The sequence below is a fragment of the Cryptomeria japonica genome, chromosome 7, assembly GCF_030272615.1.
Source record: "Cryptomeria japonica chromosome 7, Sugi_1.0, whole genome shotgun sequence".
Classification (NCBI taxonomy): Eukaryota; Viridiplantae; Streptophyta; class Pinopsida; order Cupressales; family Cupressaceae; genus Cryptomeria; species Cryptomeria japonica.
In genome coordinates this window covers 760,240,878-760,263,124 of record NC_081411.1, presented here as the reverse complement: position 1 = coordinate 760,263,124, position 22,247 = coordinate 760,240,878, and the positions used below count along the sequence as shown (strand labels likewise).

General features: G+C 39.5%; 1 protein-coding gene across 2 annotated transcripts in view; it reads right to left on the bottom strand.

Annotated features, from left to right (window-relative positions):
* LOC131030073 (uncharacterized) overlaps nucleotides 1–22,247 on the bottom strand; it is a 145,056-nt gene that overhangs the window by 103,665 nt on the left and 19,144 nt on the right. For both annotated transcript variants that reach the window (XR_009358403.1, XM_059207794.1), the window contains exons 2-10: nucleotides 17,918–18,001; nucleotides 17,751–17,814; nucleotides 17,485–17,625; nucleotides 17,299–17,356; nucleotides 16,909–17,023; nucleotides 16,773–16,804; nucleotides 15,612–16,669; nucleotides 15,234–15,297; nucleotides 14,993–15,126 (exon numbers count right to left, since the gene is read on the bottom strand). Coding sequence is in view for 1 of the 2 variants with exons in the window: in XM_059207794.1 (XP_059063777.1) it covers nucleotides 15,007–15,126; nucleotides 15,234–15,297; nucleotides 15,612–16,669; nucleotides 16,773–16,804; nucleotides 16,909–17,023; nucleotides 17,299–17,356; nucleotides 17,485–17,625; nucleotides 17,751–17,814; nucleotides 17,918–18,001 (1,736 nt within the window). In the remaining variant the exon portion in view is untranslated. The remainder of the gene's footprint in view (nucleotides 1–14,992; nucleotides 15,127–15,233; nucleotides 15,298–15,611; nucleotides 16,670–16,772; nucleotides 16,805–16,908; nucleotides 17,024–17,298; nucleotides 17,357–17,484; nucleotides 17,626–17,750; nucleotides 17,815–17,917; nucleotides 18,002–22,247) is intronic.

The window sequence follows — 22,247 nt, the reverse complement described above, 5'->3', positions numbered from 1 at the left end:
AAAAACTCTTAGTTAGTTAATGAAGTCTCAGTTAGTTATTGAATGAGTCTTGGTGGTTGAGAGAATCTCTCAAGTTAGTTAGGATCCTCCCACCTTTTTCTCAAAGCTCCTCTTCTATAAATACTTGAGGGCTCTATTGTAATATTGATCTTTTGGAAAGCAAGCAAAAACTCTGCCAAATTTACAGCAAGAAGTCTTTGAGCTTACGTATGTGGATTGAAAGTTTTTGAAGAATAATAAAGAAGGATTACTCAAGTTTTGAGTCTTTGAGCTACATGTTTGAGTTTGAATCTTTTATTTCTTTTATGCAAAGTGTTTCTAAAGGAGCTTAGTCCAATCTGATTTGAAGTCTTTGAGCTGCAAGTAGAGAAGATTAATTAAAATAGGAAACTCTCTTGAAGGAGCAGCAAGTCTTTGAGCTTGCGTCTATTCTTGAGGAAAAATTACTGTTTGATAAGAAATAGCAGCAAGTCTTTGAGCTTGGATTAGTTCTTGTCTTTGTGTTAAAAGAATAGATTATTTCAGTCTTTGAGCTGTTATCTTTTATTCGTTATAAAATTTAGTATAGCAAAGGGTAGATAGGACTTCCAATAGTCAAGTCTTTGAGCTTGATATTGCTGTCCCGTCCCGAAGGAAGTGACGGAAGTCTTTGCACTTTCAGGAAACTTCATTTCCTTTCTCTCATTTCACTTGAAAGTAGTTATTGCTGTTCATTTTCAATCGCTATCCTTTTCTGTGAAGAGAAAAGGATATTGTCTTTCTTGAAAAAAGAAGAAATATTGCTATCCCATCCCATTTTATTTTCCAAGTTGTAGTTAGATAGGGGGAGCCTTCCCTTAATTAGGAGAGTTTTTACTCGTGTGCTGTGGTTGAAACCACAATTTTGTATATTTCCCCCAAGTGTACAAAATTTTCAACCAACACTAACCTCATCAAGACACAAGAAGACCCAGGGGGATTATGGAGCATGTTTTTTGATGGCTAAGAAACAAGAATGGTGTGCATGCTAGTGTAATGCTTGTTTCTCCTAAGAAAGAGAAATATTTCTTCTCTTTTAGACTTCATTTTGGTTGCACCAACAATGTGACTAAGTATGAATCCCTAGTCCAAGGTCTCCAACTTGCACAAAAAAGAAAGATCAAATCTTTGCAAGTATTTGGGGATAGCGAGTTAGTTGTTAACCACATTAGAGCTCAGAATATAACAAAGAACAACTTACTCAAATCATACAAACACAGGGTTTGGGATTTGATTGAAGGATTTGAGGCCTTCAACATCCTAAGCATTCCTAGGAGTTAGAATAAGCATGTTGATAGGCTTGCAGCAGTTGGTGCTCAGTTTGACATACTAGCACATGTTGCAAGCAGGAAGGAACAACACATCAAGTTTATTGTGAGGCTTGCCATCCCAGACAATCATGCAAATTGGCAAGTATTCGAAAGTGATCAAGAGATTGTCAATTTCTTGCAAAATGAAGCAGAATTTTCTATTAAAAATCAATCTATGTTGCAAAACCAATATGGAGATCAGATCATGCAACCAAACTCCAACAAGTTACCTAAAGGTCTAGTTACCTTGGAGGGCATTTTGAACTCGGATGACCAACTGAAGAAGAAGATGAACCTAGCTGCATAGAAAGGTGACTATAAGCTAGTTATTGTTACCGAGGGTAAGTCACTAAATTTGGGAAAGGTATGTTCCTCAACCAAACAAAAAGCCTTTGTTAAGCTTTGTCAAAGATATGATCACATAGTTACTTGGACGTATGAAGATTTGAAGGGTTGTGACCCTAGCTTAGCCTAGCATACTATAGAACTAAACCCAGATGCAAAACCAGTTAGACAAAAGAAAAGGCCAATAAACCCCAAAATTGAGCCACTAATGAGGAAGGAGTTAGACAAACTCATAGAGACCAATATCATCTTCCCTATCAAACACTCCTTTTGGGTGGCTAACCTTGTCCCTGTAAGGAAGAAGAATGGGGAAATCAAACTATGTGTAGACTTTAGGGACGTTAACAGAACCTCCCTTAAGGATCATTATCCCCTTCCCTCCATGGAAAAAATTCTACAAAGGGTCAATGGCTTGGAAAGATTTTCATTTTTGGATGAGTATTCAAGCTGCAATCAGATTTTGGTCCAAGAGTCAGACCAATACAAGACTACATTTACTACTAAGTGGGGTACCTATGCTTATTGTAAGATGCCTTTTGGGCTAACCAATCCAGGTGCCACGTTTCAAAGAGCAATGGACATGGCTTTCAAGGGTGTATTAGCAAATTTTGTGCTTCTATACCTTGATGATATAACCATTTATTCAAAGCATGCACCACATCATTTTGATCATTCTGAGCAAGTGTTCATGAAATGCAGGGAATATGGTGTGTCCTTGAACCCAAGCAAATATGCATTTACCACTGATCAAGGAAGATTGTTGGGACACATTGTATCCAAGGAAGGCTTAGCCATTGATCCAGAGCGAGTGGAAGCCATTCTTTCTCTTCCACTCCCCAGTCACAAGAAAGGATTATAGAGTTTCCTTGGTAGGATCAACTTTGTGAGGAGGTTCATTCTCAACCTTGCCACCATGATAAAACCCCTCACCTCCATGCTAAAGAAAAATTTGGCTTTCAATTGGACCAAGGAAGGGAAGGCTAGATTTGAGGAAATTAAGCAAGCAATTGCTCAAGCCCCTACTCTTGTCAATCCTAACCATGAAAAGGATTTTATCATCTATACCTTTGGAGGAGAATCCAGCATCTCAGTTGTCTTAACATTGCTGAACGATAATAATTTGGAGCAACCCATTGCCTTCTTCAGTGAAGGATTAAAGGATTATGAGCTTAGGTATAGCTATGTAGAGAAGCGGGTCCTCATTGTTGTAAGAGCATTGAATTAGTTTAGACATATTGTCTAACAATAGGATTCATCTCTTAGTTCCACATGCAAGTGTCGAGGATTTCCTTCTAAACAAGGACAACAGTGGGAAGAGGGTTGGGTGGATAACCAAGGTCATGGAATACAACATCAACATCAAGATCACCAAGCTTGTAAGAGGCAAGAGCCTATGTGAACAATTTGTCTCATCTTTTGAGACAACTTAGAAGTTGTCCTTGTATTACAAGAAGATCAATCAACTAGCAACAACACTCAAGTCAGTTGGGTGAGCGACATGACCACCTTCTTAATGGAAGATAGATATCCCCAGGGTTTAGATAGGACCAAAAGAAGACATTTCAGGTTGGACCCCATCCCCTACGTCTTAGTGGATGGCACCCTTTTCCGAAGAGACTCTATTGGAGTCCTACTAAGGTTCATTGAGCAAAATCAAGTCAGCAGATTATTAGAAGAATTTCACGATGGTTGTTCAGGGGGGCACTTCTCTGCAAGGACTACAACTATCAAAATAATAAGGGTTGGTTATTACTAGCCAACCTTAATCAGTGACTCACATAGGTGGGTGAAGAATTGCAAGAAATGTGCCTTATTTTCTCGAAAGCAAAGGCCAGTTGCCCTTCCTCTCCACCCTATTCAAGCAAATCAGCCATTCGCACAATGGGGTTTAGACTTCATTGGCATGATAAATCCACCCTCTAGTGCTGGTCACAAGTGGATCTTGGCCACAACAAACTACTTCAATAGGTGGATAAAGGCAGTTGCATTGAAAGACGACACAGAGGCCTCAGTGTTGGAATTCCTTGATGGAATTGTGACAAAATTTAGTGTCCCCTCCACCATCATATCAAATAATGCCAAGGCATTTGTTGGAACCCAAATCAGTGCTTGGGCAGTTAAGCATGGTTTATACTTAAAGACATCATCAAATTACAATCCTCATGGTAATGGCTTAGTTGAGTCTTCCAACAAGAACCTCATTAGGATAACCACAAAAACAATTGAATATAATCAAAGGTCTTGGCATACTAAGTTGAGAATGGGCTGACAAAATCACACCCAAGAGGACAATTGGTAACTCCCCTTTCGTGTTGGTATATGAGAAGGAAGCACGATTCCCATCATCCCTACAGTTACCCTCTCTCGAACTAGCACATTAGTTGGAATTGATAGAGAATGATGCCATGACAGTAAGGCTAGCTGAGCTAATGGAGCTGGAAGAGGTTAGAAGTCAGGCTATGCATACGCTTAAGGCTCATCAAGAGCAGGTCAAAAGAAGTTTTGACAAAAAGGCTACTAATAGGATCTTCAAACAGGGTAATCTAGTTCTCAAGTGGGATGCAGACAGAGCCAAAGTCAGACGACACTCTGAATTTGATGCTATCTGGAGTGGTCCATATGTCATCACAAGTTGCAAGGAGGCCAATGCATTTCATCTCTCTAGGCTTGATGGTGAAGTTCTTACAATCCCAGAGAATGGGATTCATCTCAAGCCTTGCTTCTAAAGAGGGTCTTGATGACAAAAATATTAGATCAACGGTTTTGCTTTCATAAGTGCTTTTGCACCTGCTACATTCTCCTGAAGAGAATCTATGCTCTAGTTTCCAGCTTCCCTCCAAGTGTTCGCACGCACATGTTTTGGGTCCTTCCAATGACTTAGTGCTGAATGGATGATCAAGACTTCTAGATTTCATGCTTAGCAGGCAAGCATCCCACAAAGGTTGCCAAAATGTTGTCATTTTATGACACCCTTGGTCCATCAGCGAGAATTGATTAGAGATATGTTCCATGGACCAGCGCTGCCCCAGTTGATCAAGGACAAAACCAATGGAATCATGAAATGTTAAGTATTATCTTGTCAAGAGACAGCTTTGGGCATTTCCCCTTTGTATCTTACCTTCGTTTCTTGCAGTTTATTGGTACCTTCTAGACCCCGAAATCCCAGAATCCTAATCCTCCTTTCCTCCTTCCCTTCTCGACCTCAAAATCTCGAAACTCCGGACCTCCTTTCCTCCTTCCCTTTCGGACCCCAAAATTCCAGACCTCCTTTCCTCCCTTTCTTCCTTCCCTTTCGAACCCCCTCCTTTCCTCCCTTTCCTCTCATTCCTTCAAACTCCAGGGTTCCTGACTCCTCTCCCCTTGCAATGTTTCCCGAGGGCCCGACATCCAACTTGCAACACTTCCAAATGACGTAATCAACACTCCAGGCTCTTAGTGCTCCACCAACCCCTACTACTTGTCTGCTTTCATTCATGGAGCTACAAGGCTGCATTAAATGTTTTTTGTAGAATTACCATCAAGTGGAGTCCAAGGCCATGCTTACTCATGGTTACTTAATGGCCTACATGTCAGGTTTGCATGCTCTGACTTTGGAATGTTAGGCAATCTACCTTCTAGAAGTGCTTTTCTTCTTGGGATTGCCTTGTCAAGGTATGGATGGGTGTCTTACATGCCTCCATGTCAAATCTATGCACTTCCCTCCCTTCCCAAACTGACATCCTCTTGTGCACGCCAGAGTCAAGGTTTCCCCTCTTTAACCATTGGTCTCTTCTCTATGAACAATTTGCTATATATAAGCTATTATGCCTCATTGTAAAGGGTTCTCTCCTTGCTAGCTTGAGCTACTCTTTGCTCTTTCACTTCTCTTGAAGATTTCTATATTTTCTTGCATTTCTGTAGTTGTAAGTTTGGCCATTGGCCGAAGAATGAATTGAAATTATTATTCTTGTCTCCCTTCTACTTATGCATGTTGTGTATGTTTTCTCACCTTCATTGTAAGTGTATGTTTTGTGGCTTTCTCTCACGTATATCCTGTGTTAACTTATTTTTGAGTGTGACTTGTGGGAAACCTTCTCCCTTTTTGACATTCAGCAAATTCTAACCTCCATACATGTGTTTGGGGTCATTCATGCAACTGAAGTTTGTGCATCTCCAAGATATTTTGATAGATTCTTTGTGTCATTTCGGGGTGGGGAGAGGAACATCTCTTAGATTGGTGCATCACCTCCTTTCATTTCATTTCTTTCTTCTCTGTGAGAAGATTTCAACATTTCTTAGGTTGGTCTGGGTTGTCAGAGCCCATACTCTGTGAGACCATCCCATGTTTCAATAGGTTGTTGAGTTGATAGCTCAGCAACAATGCAAGCCTCATTGATAACAGAAACTGCCCTTATGTTTTGGAAAGTGTAACTCCCATTTTGGACACCAAAACTCCTACCGTCTATTTTCCCGCTCAAGAAGGTATTTTATCAAAAATTGGAAATTCGAATTTCGATAGTACAATGCACAAGAGAAATAACTTTCAATCCAGCCATTGGATTGTAATCATTATATATCATTGGAAAACTCATGAAGAGATCTACAACATCAAATTTTGTTGTCATGGTATTAACCCAACTTTCAAACCCATCTGAGGCTTCAAATGGCCTCAAAATTGAATTTGAAGCTATATTGGAGAAATTTCCTAGAATATAACTTTAATATCTCTTGAATGCCACAAGATATTGAGATGATTCTTTCACCATTCACTTTATATTTCAGTTTCACTCCATGGGGTAAGTTTTCAGTTCATACGTGCACAAATGCCAAATTACTAAAAATAGTAACCCTATCATTTTTAGACCTTATTTAAAATTATTCACCAAACTTAATTGAAATCAAAATAAACAATATTATACAAGATTGTTCTTAGACCTTGGATGCTCCTACATCAATTATAAAAAGATAGCTTTGTACCCATTTCAAAAAGTGCAATATCAAAATATTGAAAATTATTTTCAATCTCTTGGTTAGACCAATCTTCTTGCTTATCCAACTCTGTAGTTGCAACTTCTAATTTTTTTTAAGATTGTTCATCAAGCTCAACAATTACCTACATGATTTCCTTAGCCCATGCTCCATTCTCTTTCCCCCTGAAGTATTGTTCAATATCAAGCCAATCTTCTACCTCCAATAGTGTCATTTGGGTAGTAGTTTCTAATGAGTCCTTTGTTGATTTAAGCTCAAAGGTGAGCTCATCAACCTTTACTTTCATTTCCTCAATTGATGTTAAGGCATTATTTGCAATTTGGATGGCCACATCTAAAACAAATGCAGAAGCATATGGATTTCAAAGAATTGATTTATTAACAAAATGAGCAAGACACTCATAAATAATACAAGAATATTTACAAGAATAGCAAGTTTCTAATAAGAAACTGCTGAGAAGATCGTAGACGATCTAACTAGAATAGAATATACACTATTGAGCATTAATACTAAAATTAATATTATTTTAATATTCTAATACCCTCCCTTAATGATCAATCTATTAACTACACCTATAGACCCCCTAAATTTTACAAATTTATCAGGACCAAGGGGCTTGGTGAAGATGTTTGTTGGCTGCTCCGAGGTAGGAACATACAGCAACTGGATGGATCCGTCTTCAACCAGCTGTCGAATATAGTGACAATGAGTTTCCACATGCTTGGTTCTTTCATGGAAGACTGGATTCTTGGCGAGTTTGAGCACTCCCTGATTATCACAGAACAAGGGAGTAGGACCTGCCTGGGAGACATGCACATCCGCAAGCATTCGTCGAAGCCAAACCGCCTCACAAGATGCCTTAACTGCTCCCTGATACTCTGCTTCTGTCGAGGAGAGAGCCACTGCCTGCTACTTCTTACTAGTCCATGTGACAGCACCAGATCCCAAACTAAACACATACCCTATTGTAGACTTACAGTGATCAACCGAACCTGCCCAGTCAGAATCTGTGTAGCCACTGAGTATAGGATCAGAACTCCGAGTGTACAGAAGTCCATAATCAGGAGTGCCACTCACATAACGCAACACACGCTTCGCTGCTATCCAATGATCAGTTTTGGGAGCTGTCATGAAACGTGAAATGTAGCTCACTGCAAAACTAATGTCAAGTCTAGTGGCAGTAAGATAGATGAGACTGCCCACTAGTTGCCTGAACAAAGATTCATCCACAACTGGTGAAGATGACTGAGCTCAAAGTTTGAGCCTGGGTTCCATAGGAGTAGAGGCAAGTTTGCAATCCTGCATTCTGAACCTGTCCACAAGACTTTTGGCATACTTGGACTGAGAGAGAAAGATACTGTTCTCAGTCTGCCAAACTTCAACTCCTAAGCAGTAATGTAGAAGTCCCAAATCTGTCATATCAAAGGTGCGGCACAAATCCTGTTTGATCCCAGTGATCAAATGTGTTGAACTGCCAGTAATGATTAAGTCATCCACATAGACAACCACAAACAGAACATCATTACTAGTATGCTTGATATACAGGTTTGCATCAGATGGACTCCGCTGAAAACCATGATCTGTCAGGTACTTATCAATTTTCATGTACCAAGCCCGAGGAGCTTGTTTCAGACCATAGAGTGCTTTGACTAGTCTACAGACCTTCTGTTCTTGACCAGCAACCTTGAATCCTGGGGGTTGCGTCATGTAGACTTCTTCCTGTAAGTCACCATTCAAAAAAGCACTCTTGACGTCCATCTGATGGACTTTCCAACTGAACTGGGCTGCCAAGGCAAGAACGAGCCATATGGTACTCATTTTGGCTGTAGGAGCAAAAGTCTCCTCGTAGTCAATGCCTTCTTTCTGTGAGAACCCACGAGCAACAAGACGAGCCTTATACTTGTCTAGGGTTCCATCAGCTTTGTATTTTACTTTGTACACCCATTTGCAGCTAATGGGCTTCTTCCCTAAAGGGAGATCAGAAAGGGCCCAAGTGTGATTCTTCTGAAGACTCTGGAACTCAACTTCCATAGCCTGTTCCCACTCAGGTATACCTTTAGCCTCTGAATATGTCTGAGGCTCAAAAACACTGTGTATGTTAGCCATGAGAGCAAAATTGACTGTATGTTGTTGTTTGCTCTTATTACGGGAGGTTGTACCCTCAATGAGCTCAGTATCCCTGAGATCACCAATGGTCTTGGCCCACCATTTAGGCCGGAGAGTAGAAGTGCTAACATCTGGAGGAGCTGGAAGAGGCTCAGGATCAGGAACAGGAGCAGCAGCAGGAGGATTATTCTCCGGAGGGAACTCAGGTAGTGCATCATCGAAAATAGATTCTGCATCATCCCTCCCATCAGGCGAACCTAATGGAATAAGAACACTGTGAGGCTGATCCTCAAAACTCTACTCAGAAGAAGGGGACTGAAAGAATCCTCTGTCTTCATCAAATACAACATCACGACTGAAGATAAGACGTTCAGTGTTTATATCTATCAGTCTGTAGGCCTTATGGTGATCACTGTATCCTGTCATCATGAGTTTCTGACTTTTGGAATCCAACTTGGAGCGCTTAGCATCTGGAATCCAAACATAGGCAACAGAGCCAAAAACCTTCAGGTGGCTGATCTTAGGCTTCCGACCAGACCAAACCTCTTCTGGAGTCTTCCCCTTAACAGCCTGAGTAGGGGAACGGTTAAGGAGGTAGACAGCAGTAAACACTGCTTTAGCCCAATACTTATTCGGAACACTCCTGTGTTGTAACATAGAGCGAGCCATCTCAACAACCGTACGATTGCGACGCTCGACAACACTGTTTTGCTGAGGAGTGTAGGGTGTAGTCAATTGGCGTTTGATGCCATGGGTATCACAGAAGTTGGAGAATGCAGAAGAACAAAATTCCCTCCCGTTATCTGTCCTAAGAGTAATGATGCTAGATCCAGACTCTTTTTCAACAAAGGACTTAAACTTCTGAAAGATACTAAATACATTTGATTTATGTTTAAGAAAGTACACCCACATCTTTCTACTAAAATCATCTACAATAAGCAAAAAGTATTTGCAACCAGTAACAGAAGATGTATTCATAGGACCACAAATATCAGCATGAAGTAGTTGAAGTACCTTAGATGCGCGCCAAGACTTTCCATGTGTGAATGAAGTCCGATGCTGTTTGCCAGCTTGACAGGCGCCACATACTCCAAGATGTTGAGTCTGAATATCAGGTAACCCTGAAACAAGTCCCTCCCGAGATAGCTAAGAGAGATACTGAATGTTGAGATGTCCATATCTCTGATGCCATAAAGTGCTGAGAGGAGAAACACGAGCTGCCAGAGCCACTTCAGGAGAATCACCAGTGTCAAGAAGCCTATATAGGCCATGATCCTCTAGACCAACAGCAACAGTAAGACGAGTCTCCCGATCAATGATGGAACACTTGTGAGCACTGAACACCACATCTAGCTGAGGAGAATTCCTCATAATCTGACTGACAGAGAGCAGATTAAGTTCCATACTGGAACATAGTACACATTCAGGAAGATGAGATTCCTGCAACCAGACTGTATCTGAACAGTGCCTCTGCCAACAACTGTATACTCCTCACCTCCGCAAAATACAACGGAATCACTGAAAGATGAGAAGTCTGTAAACCAGTCACGCCGATGAGAAAAGTGACGTGACGCACCAGAGTCGATGTACCAAGCAGAAGACCTGGCATGATCTGAAGACCGCTTAGCCATAAAGGCATAAAAGGCAGACTCCTTCTGCTCGGAATGTTCAGCAACATGCGCCTTCTGGTGTGACCCTCCCTGCTTCTTTTGTTCAGAAGCGAGCCTCTGACGGCAATCTTTCTTCATATGGCCATACTTGTGACAATAATTGCACTGCACATTTTTCTTCTTAGCACCATCCTGTGTCTGAGAAGAGCCTTTCTGCTGAGAAGACTGAGAGGACTGAAATTTGCCTTTATCCTTGTGAAAGGATTGGGCTGTGAAGGCATTTTCCGAGGAGGCTGACGTAGTACCACTAGCGAACTGTTGTTTCCAACGATCCTGCTGTAGAAGTTTGGTGCACAATTCTGAAAACTTCAGATCAACATTAGTGGAAGTAATATTGAGAGTCTCAATGAAGTGTTCATACGATTTCGGAAGACTTTTCAAAGTGATTACTACCATGTCTTCTTCCTCCATAGTCCGACCAATAGCTTCGAGCTGATCTCGAATGTCCTTAATCCTCGTGAGGTGTTCCTGTAAGGACATACGTTCGTCCATCATAATGGAGAACAGCTGATTCTTTAGAAAGAATGCTCGGCTCTTGTCGGATGTCTCATGCAATTCCTTCAGATGCTTCCAGATGTCGGAAGTTGTCTTGTCGGAAGGAATCTGCGGTAACTGATCATCAGTCACTGAGAGTTTGAGAAGCATAACTGCCTCCCGATTGCGTTCATCAAACTTATCTTGATCTGCGCCAGGTGTACCAGGACTGAGCTCTTTTCCCAAAACAAGCTGGTCAAGACGCCTATATTCAAAAATGGTCAACATACGCTGTTTCCAGATGTTGTAATTGTGGCCATTAAAGCGTTGACTACCTTCTAACATCAGATTGGTGAGAGAAGCCATTTGCACGTTTCCCAATGTACTGAAAGGTGAGAGAAAACCCAGAAGGAATCTGAAAACCAAATTCAAATCCGTTGGCTCGAAAATCGAGGCATGGAAAACGATGCACCCAGAAAAATCGGGCAACTACCCAGATTAGGTTTCGAAAAACCCACCAAGAATCTGCAAGAAAAATTTATTTTCGATGAAAACTGGAAGGTAAACACCTTAATCGAAAAATTCAGAGGGTCGTGGAAGCCATGAGATGCCCAGAAAAAAAAAGATGCAGTTGAAGGAAACTTGGTACGGGAGCCACGTCACCAGTATAGATGTCCTCACGCGGTTTTAGAACCCACAGTAATGAGCATAAAACAGTGCGACGTCTGCAGGTCGCGCACAGAGCCGCGGACGCCGCCGGACACAGGTCACGACGACTCTGCAGGTCGCGCACCAACCACGAGCACCGCCGAACACAGGTCACGACGACTCTGCAGGTTGCGCACCAACCACGAACGCCGCTGAACACAGGTCGCAAAAAAACGCGACTGTACAAACTTGCAAGGTAGTCACAGGAGCTAGGAAACTGAAAAAAACCTAGAAGGATTTTTTTAAAACCAGAAATAATTTCGAAAATTTCCACTAATTGGAAATTAGAATTAAAAAATTTCTCCTATAGCTCTGATACCATAAAACAAATGCAGAAGCATATGGATTTCAAAGGATTGATTTATTAACAGAATGAGCAAGACGCTCATAAATAATACAAGAATATTTACAAGAATAGCAAGTTTCTAATAAGAAACTGCTGAGAAGATCGTAGACGATCTAACTAGAATAGAATATACACTATTGAGCATTAATACTAAAATTAACATTATTTTAATATTCTAATAACATCTCTATCTTTAATCATATGCAGATATGATAATTTCATTATTTTCATGGCACTCTTTACTATTTCTAAATTAGTAAGGTGACAATTCGTTCAAGTTGTTGTTCTTTCAAATTTTTCATTAATCCTTCAATAAGTCTTTTTGTGCTATTCAAATTTGTTAAGACTTGCACTTCATTCTTTTCTATCACCGACAATTGTTCCTTCCAATCACCCTCATGAAATTCAAATTCATGCAATGATATTGAACTTCTATTAAACTCGCTGCAAAAATATAAAATTCCCCTACCAAATTCTTTCAAATAATTCACAAAAAATTTCAAGTGTGTCTCACAGACATTGTATTTTTGTATTTAACCCTTCGTATTAAAACCATTATGAGGAATTCTAAAGTGCACTACTGCGAGTTGATACCATTGAAGCATTCCTTACTAGTTTCTTGTGTTCTGACAAGGTATTTATGGAGCATATTTCAACAACAATGCACAAAATGTTTGGAAAATTTATCATGCAACACAATCACATTTTTCTCAAACTTTGTTCTCATAAGTGTTTCATTTTCCTTCTTTCAGCTGTTCTTTGTTGTCTTGGAACCTGTTTTACTATAGAATCATGCCTTTGCAACCAAAGAAAAGGATCATTCTAATTGAATTCAATTACTTCTTTGACCTATAGTTTAATCCTCCAGTCAATAAGAAGAAGAAACCAATACTCTGCTCCTGCTCCTTGCAGCCTGTACATCAATCCTCTATGTTTGAGCAGCAGCTCATATTCTGCCTTAAATTAAGGCAATCATTAAACTTCTCCTCCTCCTTGCAGCCTGTACATCAATCCTCTATGTTTGAAGCAGCAGCTCATATTCTGCCTCAAATTCCTAGCATTTTTACAGCCCATTTTCTGCTATTATCTTCTAGTTTCAATACTGTAGTAGTCTATTGTTTTGTTTCTTCTATTTTTTTATTCAAATCTCTTCATCCCAACCCTTCTAGTTCCAGGAATTCTACATGATCAGTTATCCATCATCAAATCATGAAGACGGTGTTTACTCTAGTGACAACATCAGCAATGAGACACATCATCATATTTGTTCAACTCTGCTGTTGATCTCAAGCACTTCACTGAAATGTCAGGATATATATTTCATTTTGGTAGTTAGTTTCTTAGAATTAATTAATACTGTGGATAATTAGTTTCAGAACATTTCTAATTAGCAGTTAATATTAGTCAGTGATTAATATTTGTTTGTAGATTAGGTTGATTAGATTTTTCTTGTGCACTTCATTTCCTGTTATGCAAACCAGAACATTTGCAAATACAATACAACACATTCAAACTTGCAAAACAAAACCACTCAAACCAATCAATTCAAACAACATGCAGACATTGCAAACTAAATCTCAAACCAAAAAATATTAGAAACTAGCAGCATTCAAGTCATTCCTTGCAAGGTTGAAATCCCAATCTCATCAAAAAACCAAACTTGCATTCAAAAGAGATTCGTGTCCTTCACACATTAAAACATCTCACAACAGTCCCTTGCGGTTTTGCATTCTTGCAACTCTGTGAGTTTGCAGCTTTGCAACATTTGAACTTTTACAACATTCATGCTTTACAACCGATTAAAAGATATTGCAACTTTCTATGAACTTGCCAAAACTGGTATCCTATTTTTGCAGCTTCTTTTGAGGGTCCCTCAGAAGTCTGTTTTGAGTGTATTTGCTTGAGTCTCTGAACAAATCTCAGCAAATTGCTCTTTCCTGATACCAAGAAGTGGTGTATGCCTATTTTGGCACTTACAGTTTGTTCTTTAGTTGTTGTGCACAAATGTTGACAAACATAAACAAACTCATTGCAAAATGGATTCATGTTTGCAAACTAAAACTTGCTCTGAGACTGACCCCAAGATGTATTTGGGCAATAATGACCTAGACTTTGAGAGTTTAGTTGTGCTATATGTGCAGAACTAAGAGCACCATAAAATTAAAGGTGCTAAATATTGATCAAAGAAAGATGTATAAGAAAGATATCAGAACTAGAACATAGAAGTGTTTTATGCATTTGTATATGGCATACTCATCGAGGAAAATGAATGGTTGTCTATCTTCCATTAACCACATCTATCCTATGACAATCTGCAAATTCAAATGGTTTGGCTTCAGTAACTATTAACTATTTACCTTCCTTTAGGAATGACAGTTTGTCTCCCTAGTAAGATGCTATGCAAGCAGATTTCCTTGCATGGCACAAACCTTGGGCATGTTACTGACATGGCTCAACATGGAGTGAAACAAGTATTGCTAAGATAAGGATTTGGTATGGCCAGGTTGGCATAGATTTTCAGTGAGCCTGGTGAGTAGTAAATATTCCACTTGGGAAAATTGCACAAACAGATTAAACACCCACGCAATTTTAAGCAACAAAAGAGCAAAGCAAATCTATTCAGACTTTAAAAAATAAAACTAGCTCATTAAATAATTTTATCTAAATTGTGATGATTTGACTAGACTTTGAAGTGATTTCCCAGTATAGATATTTTATCTATAAACATGTAAGCCTTGTGATGAGTCTCACTAACAAAATGGTATCAAAGCCTTGTGAATAATCCAGGAACTAACTGATGTTAAGATTTGAGGAAACCATGAATGATTTTTTAACAAGACTTTATTAAATATAACTATACTTTACATTTTCATCGGAAGTACAGGTCAAATATGAACCAAAAACAGATGATTTCTGAAATGATCTTACTTACTTAAAATAAGGTCCTGGCAAAAGCAGTCTCTTATTGAAGAAGAAATTAAAAGTAACTGGCCTTCAAACAGAAGTATTTTTTTGCTAAATAATCCAAGAAATTTGAGGGTCTCTACCTGCTTCCTTTTTGTTAGTGTCCATTAACATGAACTGAATATACTCGTTTCAAGACATTCACTGGGATTGTGGTCCGGAAATTCTTGTTAATTGAGAAACGCATAGCAGAGTGGAGCAGAGATCTCCATTTATCCTACATTTTATTATACAAAAGTAGACACCAAGTATGATCAAAAGATAAACTAAATAACCCATGAAAGTAATTAAGAGTTAAGAGAGGAAGCAAGCCTTTAAGAGGACCTTTAAGTCTGTCGCAGTGCGGAATTTAAAGGTAGAAAAATACATTTCTTTAATATCTCGCCACCTGGAGATTAAAACAGCACAAGTACTTTGGTGTCACATTAGAAAAACCAAAACCAATATTTAGATGTTAAAATTTTATATTTTATTCAAGAGACCACATTCACTATGAAAATATTTGTATCTGTGCATTGACTATTACTATAAGTCTCATCAAATTTTTGAATTAGGAAGACAGCATGTGAAAAATAAATAAGAAATCCCAGTAATCTGTTAATTTAAAATATAATCATTCACATTCTACAAGAAAGGATGACATCAAACTTTCTGCTTGATGTTCTATTATAAATACGATATAGATATTTTAAGCAAGGCTACCTTCCAGTTCCAAACTTTTCAACAGCACAAACCAGGCATTCTACTTCAAATTCATTAAACCGATGAGATGGCCGTCTCAACCAAGAAGCTTGGCATTTGACCCCCTTTCTAGAAGGACAATGGTTCTTTTTAGCAGATAAGTGTAAATCATCTAGTCTTGTTTTCTTCTCCTTCATACTAGGTTGTTCTTCTGTATAAAGTTCCTTAAAAGCATATGCATGCTCTGCCGTATTTGATCTCTGCTTCTCAGCTGTATTTGAATTCAAAACTTTATCCTTGTTTACTGGAGATTCTGGTAATCTGTTGCCAAGAATGTCCATCAAATCTGTGTCTTTCCCCATCTCTCCTCTAAAAATGTCCTTGTCAAACTCATTCATGCATTCATGAGCTTGTGATGGTTCAGTAATGTCACATCTATTATAATGTTCTGCTGAAGATGATAGCTCTGTCCCCAATCCATTGTACTGGAAATTCTCCTTATTGCAATCGATATCATTTATTGATCCTCTGCTGGTTTGAGGCAACAGAAAGTTTGAAATGCTACCACAATTTCGCAAATTCATAGATTTTTTAGAATTCTGCTCTTCAACAGAAAGATGGGGAGTGAATTCTTTTTTGTTCACCAGGAAGATGTTTCCCTTCCAGATTTCAGGAGGACAAGCATTGGATACCATATAATCCTGCACATTGGTTCCATCATCACAATGTATGCATGGCATGGTAGTTTCTGCATTGTCTGTCAGCATAGCATTCCATTGCTTCCTTGTTTCACCACCCTTTTGAAGAGAACTTATTTCATTTTCATTAATTACCTCCAAAATCTCATCCATTCCACAAGATTCAACAGGAGAAATGTGACCTGCAACCTGCTGTATACCATGAATGCGATGTTCCTGCATTGAAATTTCTTGGAAACCAAGAAAACCTTCCAGGAATTCATCATCTTTAATATCTGTGCCTTCTTGACCTGAATTTTTCCTGTTTTCATTGCCTATCTGTTGATTTGAGGAATATCTTTTCATTGATTTTGAATCTGCCACAGAATACTTTGTGCATTCCTGAAGTATGTCCAAAATCTTTATATTAACCTTCTTTAGCATTATTTTAATGTCTTTTCAAAAGAATTTTCTGACAGACAATAAAATCAAGTCAAACACAAACCTTCTCTGAAGAGAAACAAGGGCAAGTTTTATCTGCAATAAAAACCAGTCATATAAACATGAGATCATATATGTCATTTGTTAAAATTAACAGCTGTCATTAACTAGTTTTCAGAAGCAAAGAAATGAACACCTACATTTTATTGTTGCCATAGTCTGCATCATACTTTTTATTTCTAGAATATCAAATTGAAGGGCATTGAACTGCTGTCTCTGCATATCAGTCTGCTCTTGCATTGCAAACTCAATTTGCTGCACCAGTTGATCTGGAAAGATATTACTTGTTGGAAACGACATATCATTAACATGCAGAACAAACATGCTTGTGTAGAGAAAATTGTGAACACCATAGCCTTAAAACCGAAGTACTAAAATACAACTGCAGAATCCATAACTTAGCTCTTCTTATCCTTTATAATGCTGAATTGAATTCAAAATGCAAATGAATCCACCAGAGTTTAATACCTTTTCTATGGCCTAAAATCTGCATCCTCATAACTATTGAACAAATACTCTCCAATGCTTACCTTGCAAACACGTTCCATCTTTTTCAAACCAGACCTGCAGTTCCTAGTGGCATCAATCCTGCATCATTGTAATCAATAGTATGTTGTTATAAAATATAGTTTCTAACTTACCTCATTCTTTGAATTATAAATTGTTTTGAAGATGCAAATTTAATAATTCAATAATTCAAAACAGGGGGAACTTACCTCTGCTTTTTTAATTTTGTATGTAACTCATTAAGGATACAAAAGATAGAAGTCATAGATTCATCCAGTTTCTGAAAAAATTTCAAGTTTAACCTAGCTCTTATTTTTTGCTTGATCTTTGCTATAATGAGCTTGATTTGTCTGTACATGTTCAAGTTGAGCAGCCCAAAAGTTAACAAAAGGCAAGTAATCCACTTCTAGTAAAAATAAACCAGATGAGCTTCTCTGAAAATAAAATAAACTAATGGATGGATTTATTTGAGTACTTATCAGCTGATGTGGGGCTATAATTCTCTGAATTAGAGTGTTCCCAGAATTCATTTACAGACGCTGAGGGAAAACAATGGAAAGAACATGAGTAAACTTGGCCTCAGAGAATTCTCTCTTCACCTTTTTGGTAGAAAAGCAGGTATTATTAAAATATTTAATGTACCTTTGTATGTTTCTGCTGTTCCTTTACTGCCAAAATTCTCTACAGAAAACCTCCTAGATGGTTCCTTGCAAAGCTTTCCCACTCCTGTAAGCAATAAAATGCAGCTATTAGAAAATATTATGCAATATGCTTCAACGACAAATTTTTTTTAACCTTCTTTAGATGGTTTACTATGCTTCTACAAGAGACTGAAGTTACGCAAATGGGTGAAATACTTGATGGGTCCTTTGTGTTAGCACATGTCAATTGAAACCTTTGAAAGAAATTTGACTCTTTTCAGATGGAAAGTGGTGACAAGATAGATTCTTCTGTAGGAAACCAGGATTGATAATTTCTCTCTGCAGTTCTGAGGGTCACAACCTTTGTAAAATTTGGTGGTACAGGGTTTATTTCTCAGTTTTGTCAAAAAGTGAGGAAAGACAAACTTGATAAAGCTACAACAAAAAGAGTAACCTGAAAGCTAAGCAACATTGTCAACAATGCTCTAGGGAATCAAGAAATAAGCAAAATATGAAAGCAAGAGGCCTCTTGCACTGATTAAATTTGCAAGATCAAATATATGTTAAAGATAATTGTATAGAAGAGACAAATGAAAACCCTTGTTCACCCTTAAACCACAGTACAAGAATTTGGTTAAATATTTGGAGACTAACAGTTCAACAAAAATAAATTATTCATGAATCACAATTGAGTTCCAAACCCTCTTGAAACAATGTAGAAGTTAAATATAGATGTGCAACCTAATATTGATTTTGTGAAAATAATCTACTAAATTTCTAACAAGAAGCTGTACTAGATTTAATAGAAAGGAAACAAATCGTATTTAACTATAATTAAAGCTGTTATCTTCATTTACAATATATACACTGCCATTAAGCACCAAAACTGATATTCAAAATTTAAATAATAAACAATACAACTTAAATTCCACATCCACTTGGCATTAACCATAAACAGAAAGAAGCATGCAAAACCAGAAAAATGACAAAACTGATAACACAATGATGAACAAAGTACCAAACCGATACTGAGAGGGGGGGGTGAATCAGTACAGGTACAAAAACTTTTCCTGAACCGGTTTGACTGCAAACAGTGAACTTGACTGGCAATCACTAACACCGGTCATAAACCAAATTACTACCGGTTAAGCACAATGAGACTGTGAAAGATATAAACCGGAAACACTTAACTTACCACACAACCTACACCCTCATTTCCACATTATCCTTGTGCATAAACAGGTATTCTATCATCAGAAATATAATAACATGCTAGATCAACATGATTCACCACTTGACAGAAAACAACAAAGCATCACATGAAAAAGACATCACATATGACACATATTTTTCATGTGGAAACCCAATTGAGAAAAACCACGGTGGGGATGAATACCCACAAGCTGTTTTTGAACTCTTTAGAAGTCCGCTCTGTTAGGAGCCTAGTCCAGTTAAAGACTGTTACAACAGGTTCCGTTAGGAACCGATCCTGTTAGGGATCACCCGGTTAAGGGATGGCTAGAATACCCGGTTAAGGGTTAAACCCTGTTAAAGGTTACCTTGTGAGAGGATTTTATGAACTCAATGGCTTTGAGTCAACCTGTTAAAGGATTTACAGCAAGCTGGTTAAAGCTACCCTGTTAAGGGATTTTCCAACTATTGAAGTGATTAGAGATCAACAAGTATTACAATGATCTGGTAATAGCACTCAATGCCAATGCAGACCCACTTTAGTTCCTTTCTTCTGCATACACACTCTACAGGAATCAACCCTCTTATTTGGTCTGGCAAGAATCACGTCTCTTTGCACTTAGATACACACACAACATTTGCCAACAACTTCAACATGAAACACAACATCGACCTTATAGGAAACAGATAGGTCGGTAACATAAACCCTAAACCCTAAACATTTAGGCTGAGCAATTCAGTCGGTTCAATCCTGACCATTGAACACTTTGCATTTGAATACAACAGTCTTGAACAGATCTCAAGACATTCTCCATCGTTCGTTCTTCACCGCTTCTTGGAGGCGATAACCCATCACGCATTCTCCACCGTTTGTTAAGACTTCGCACATTCCCGAGGTAGATAGGATCAATCTCCTTCATGCAAGATCCTTCACGTGCTCGAGGCTGACGTGGCAACACGATCTGATCTCCATTACAATGCTAACTCATCACACAATGCCTTCGGTTGAATCACACAGGCTCGAAACACTTTAACCGAAAAACCTGAAGCTAAAACTACCGACCGGTAGTCATACCATATTAAACCTTGAAAGAAAATATTCCATATACCGGTTTGTTAGCCACATTATTGTATACGGGAATACGAATAGTTAATTAAGTCGTAATTGAGTTTGTTTGTTAGCTGGCACTCGAGGGGTGGCAGTTGCGATGCGGCGGTTGGCACTCGCACCCCCTCGGTATATTTATATACTCCTCATTGTAAGTAAAGGACACGAATTATGAATAGAATAACATATCTAATACTTGTCTGATATCTATGGCATTGCTCTGCATTACATACTTCCTGCTTTAAGTATTCACCCGAGAGGGCAAACATTTGGCGTCGTTGCCTAGACGTACTCGGGAACGGAAGACACGGATGGCGCATAGACACAATGGGCCTACCAGTTGGTGAAATAAACCCAGAGGCGGACGACGCGCAAACGGAACTTTACACAGGCGAAGACACGGCAATGAGAGAATTTTCAATTCTACTCCAAGTAGCCATCCAGACCTACGTCCGACGAGAGGCGGCGGAGGCGGAAATCCCACCAAGTGTCGTGTGGACAGCTCTGGAGGTTAGCCCAGCAGTGAACCGGTTGATGAACCACCTCCCCCGGTTGCTTGCACAAGCATCGCTAGCACAACAGGCGCACCTGGAGGAGATTGCCCAGGAAGAGCGACGCCAATAGATCCTTCGCAACTATGAAGAAAACAGCCGACGGGAAACGGAACGAGATGGCGCCAGGCCAGGAGGGAATTGAACATTGAACTTTTTATTTCCAAATAAAAGTGTCATTGACACGAGTTGTACTTGAGCAGATGAATTAATAAAGACATGTTTTGATTTACGAATTGAGAGTTATGGAAATGTGCGACAATTAATGCCAAACCTACTGAATAAAGATAGAAATAAAAAACCAGAAACGAACGAGTGGGAGGCTGCGCAGAGGGCCTTGATTCTGGAGCAGCAAGTAGAACGTAGACAGAGGCTGAGGCAACTTGCCGAAGGATGACCTGCCGAAGGGGGGCCCGAGGGGAACCAAGGAGGTGTCACGGAGGGTGCAGAGGCCAATGGAAATTTCTACGCGTCGCCAAATCATCGTAGGACGTAGAGCCACGAAGAGTTTCTGGAAGAAACAAGGTTACGGCGAAATCTAATCAAGGAGACTCGGGATCAGTTTAGAAACTTATCCCTTACGCCACGGAGTGAAGATCACCAACGGGAAGCAGGAGTGGGAGCGTGTGAGAGCGAAGGGGAGGGCAACAATACGGGTGTAGGTGCCACACACGATAGGCAAAACACCGTACCTCCAGTCGTCCACGCAGGACACACCACCAACGCCACCGGAGGAAGCAGCACAAGGCCGCAGACGTAGACACAACCGCCCCCAAGAAGACGACCCGGGATGGCGAGTAAACAAAAATTACCAAAGTTCACAGGGGACGGCAAGGAAGACCCCCTACGGCACTGCCGTACATGTGAAACCATTTGGTCTGCCAACGGAGTGACAGACCAGAATGACTGGGTGCAGCAGTTCCCAGCCACATTACGTGGAGTCGCCATAGATTGGTACTCCGATGTAGATAAGCAAAAAGTGGCCACATGGGCCAACCTACAAAAGGAATTCACGGAGGAGTTTCGGTTGCTCCGTGATGACAACGAAATTGTAACAGAGATATACAATACCAAGCAAGGTCCTAAGATGACAGTACGGGCATACAGCAAGAGACTAAAGGAACTGTTGGGTAAAATGGAGAGCCAACCGGCTGAGGGCTAGAAAAAACGATGGTTTGTGGAAGGATTGAAATCCTCCCTACGGAAAAAAATGAAAATTGTACCCCTTACGTCATATGACGACGCCTATAATAGGGCGATGGACCTAGAGAGCGAATACAAAACATCAGGAAGAAGAAAAGTAATAAATATTCATCTGACGAGGATGAAGATTCTGACAGGGAAAGCAGTAGCGGTGGCGAATCAAGTAAAAAGGTACATGCGCTCCAAAAGGACATGGAACGAATGCTAAAAGAATTCAAAGCCATGAAAGGGAGTACAAGTAAGACGGAAGAAAATGAAGTGTGGTGTATCGTTTATAG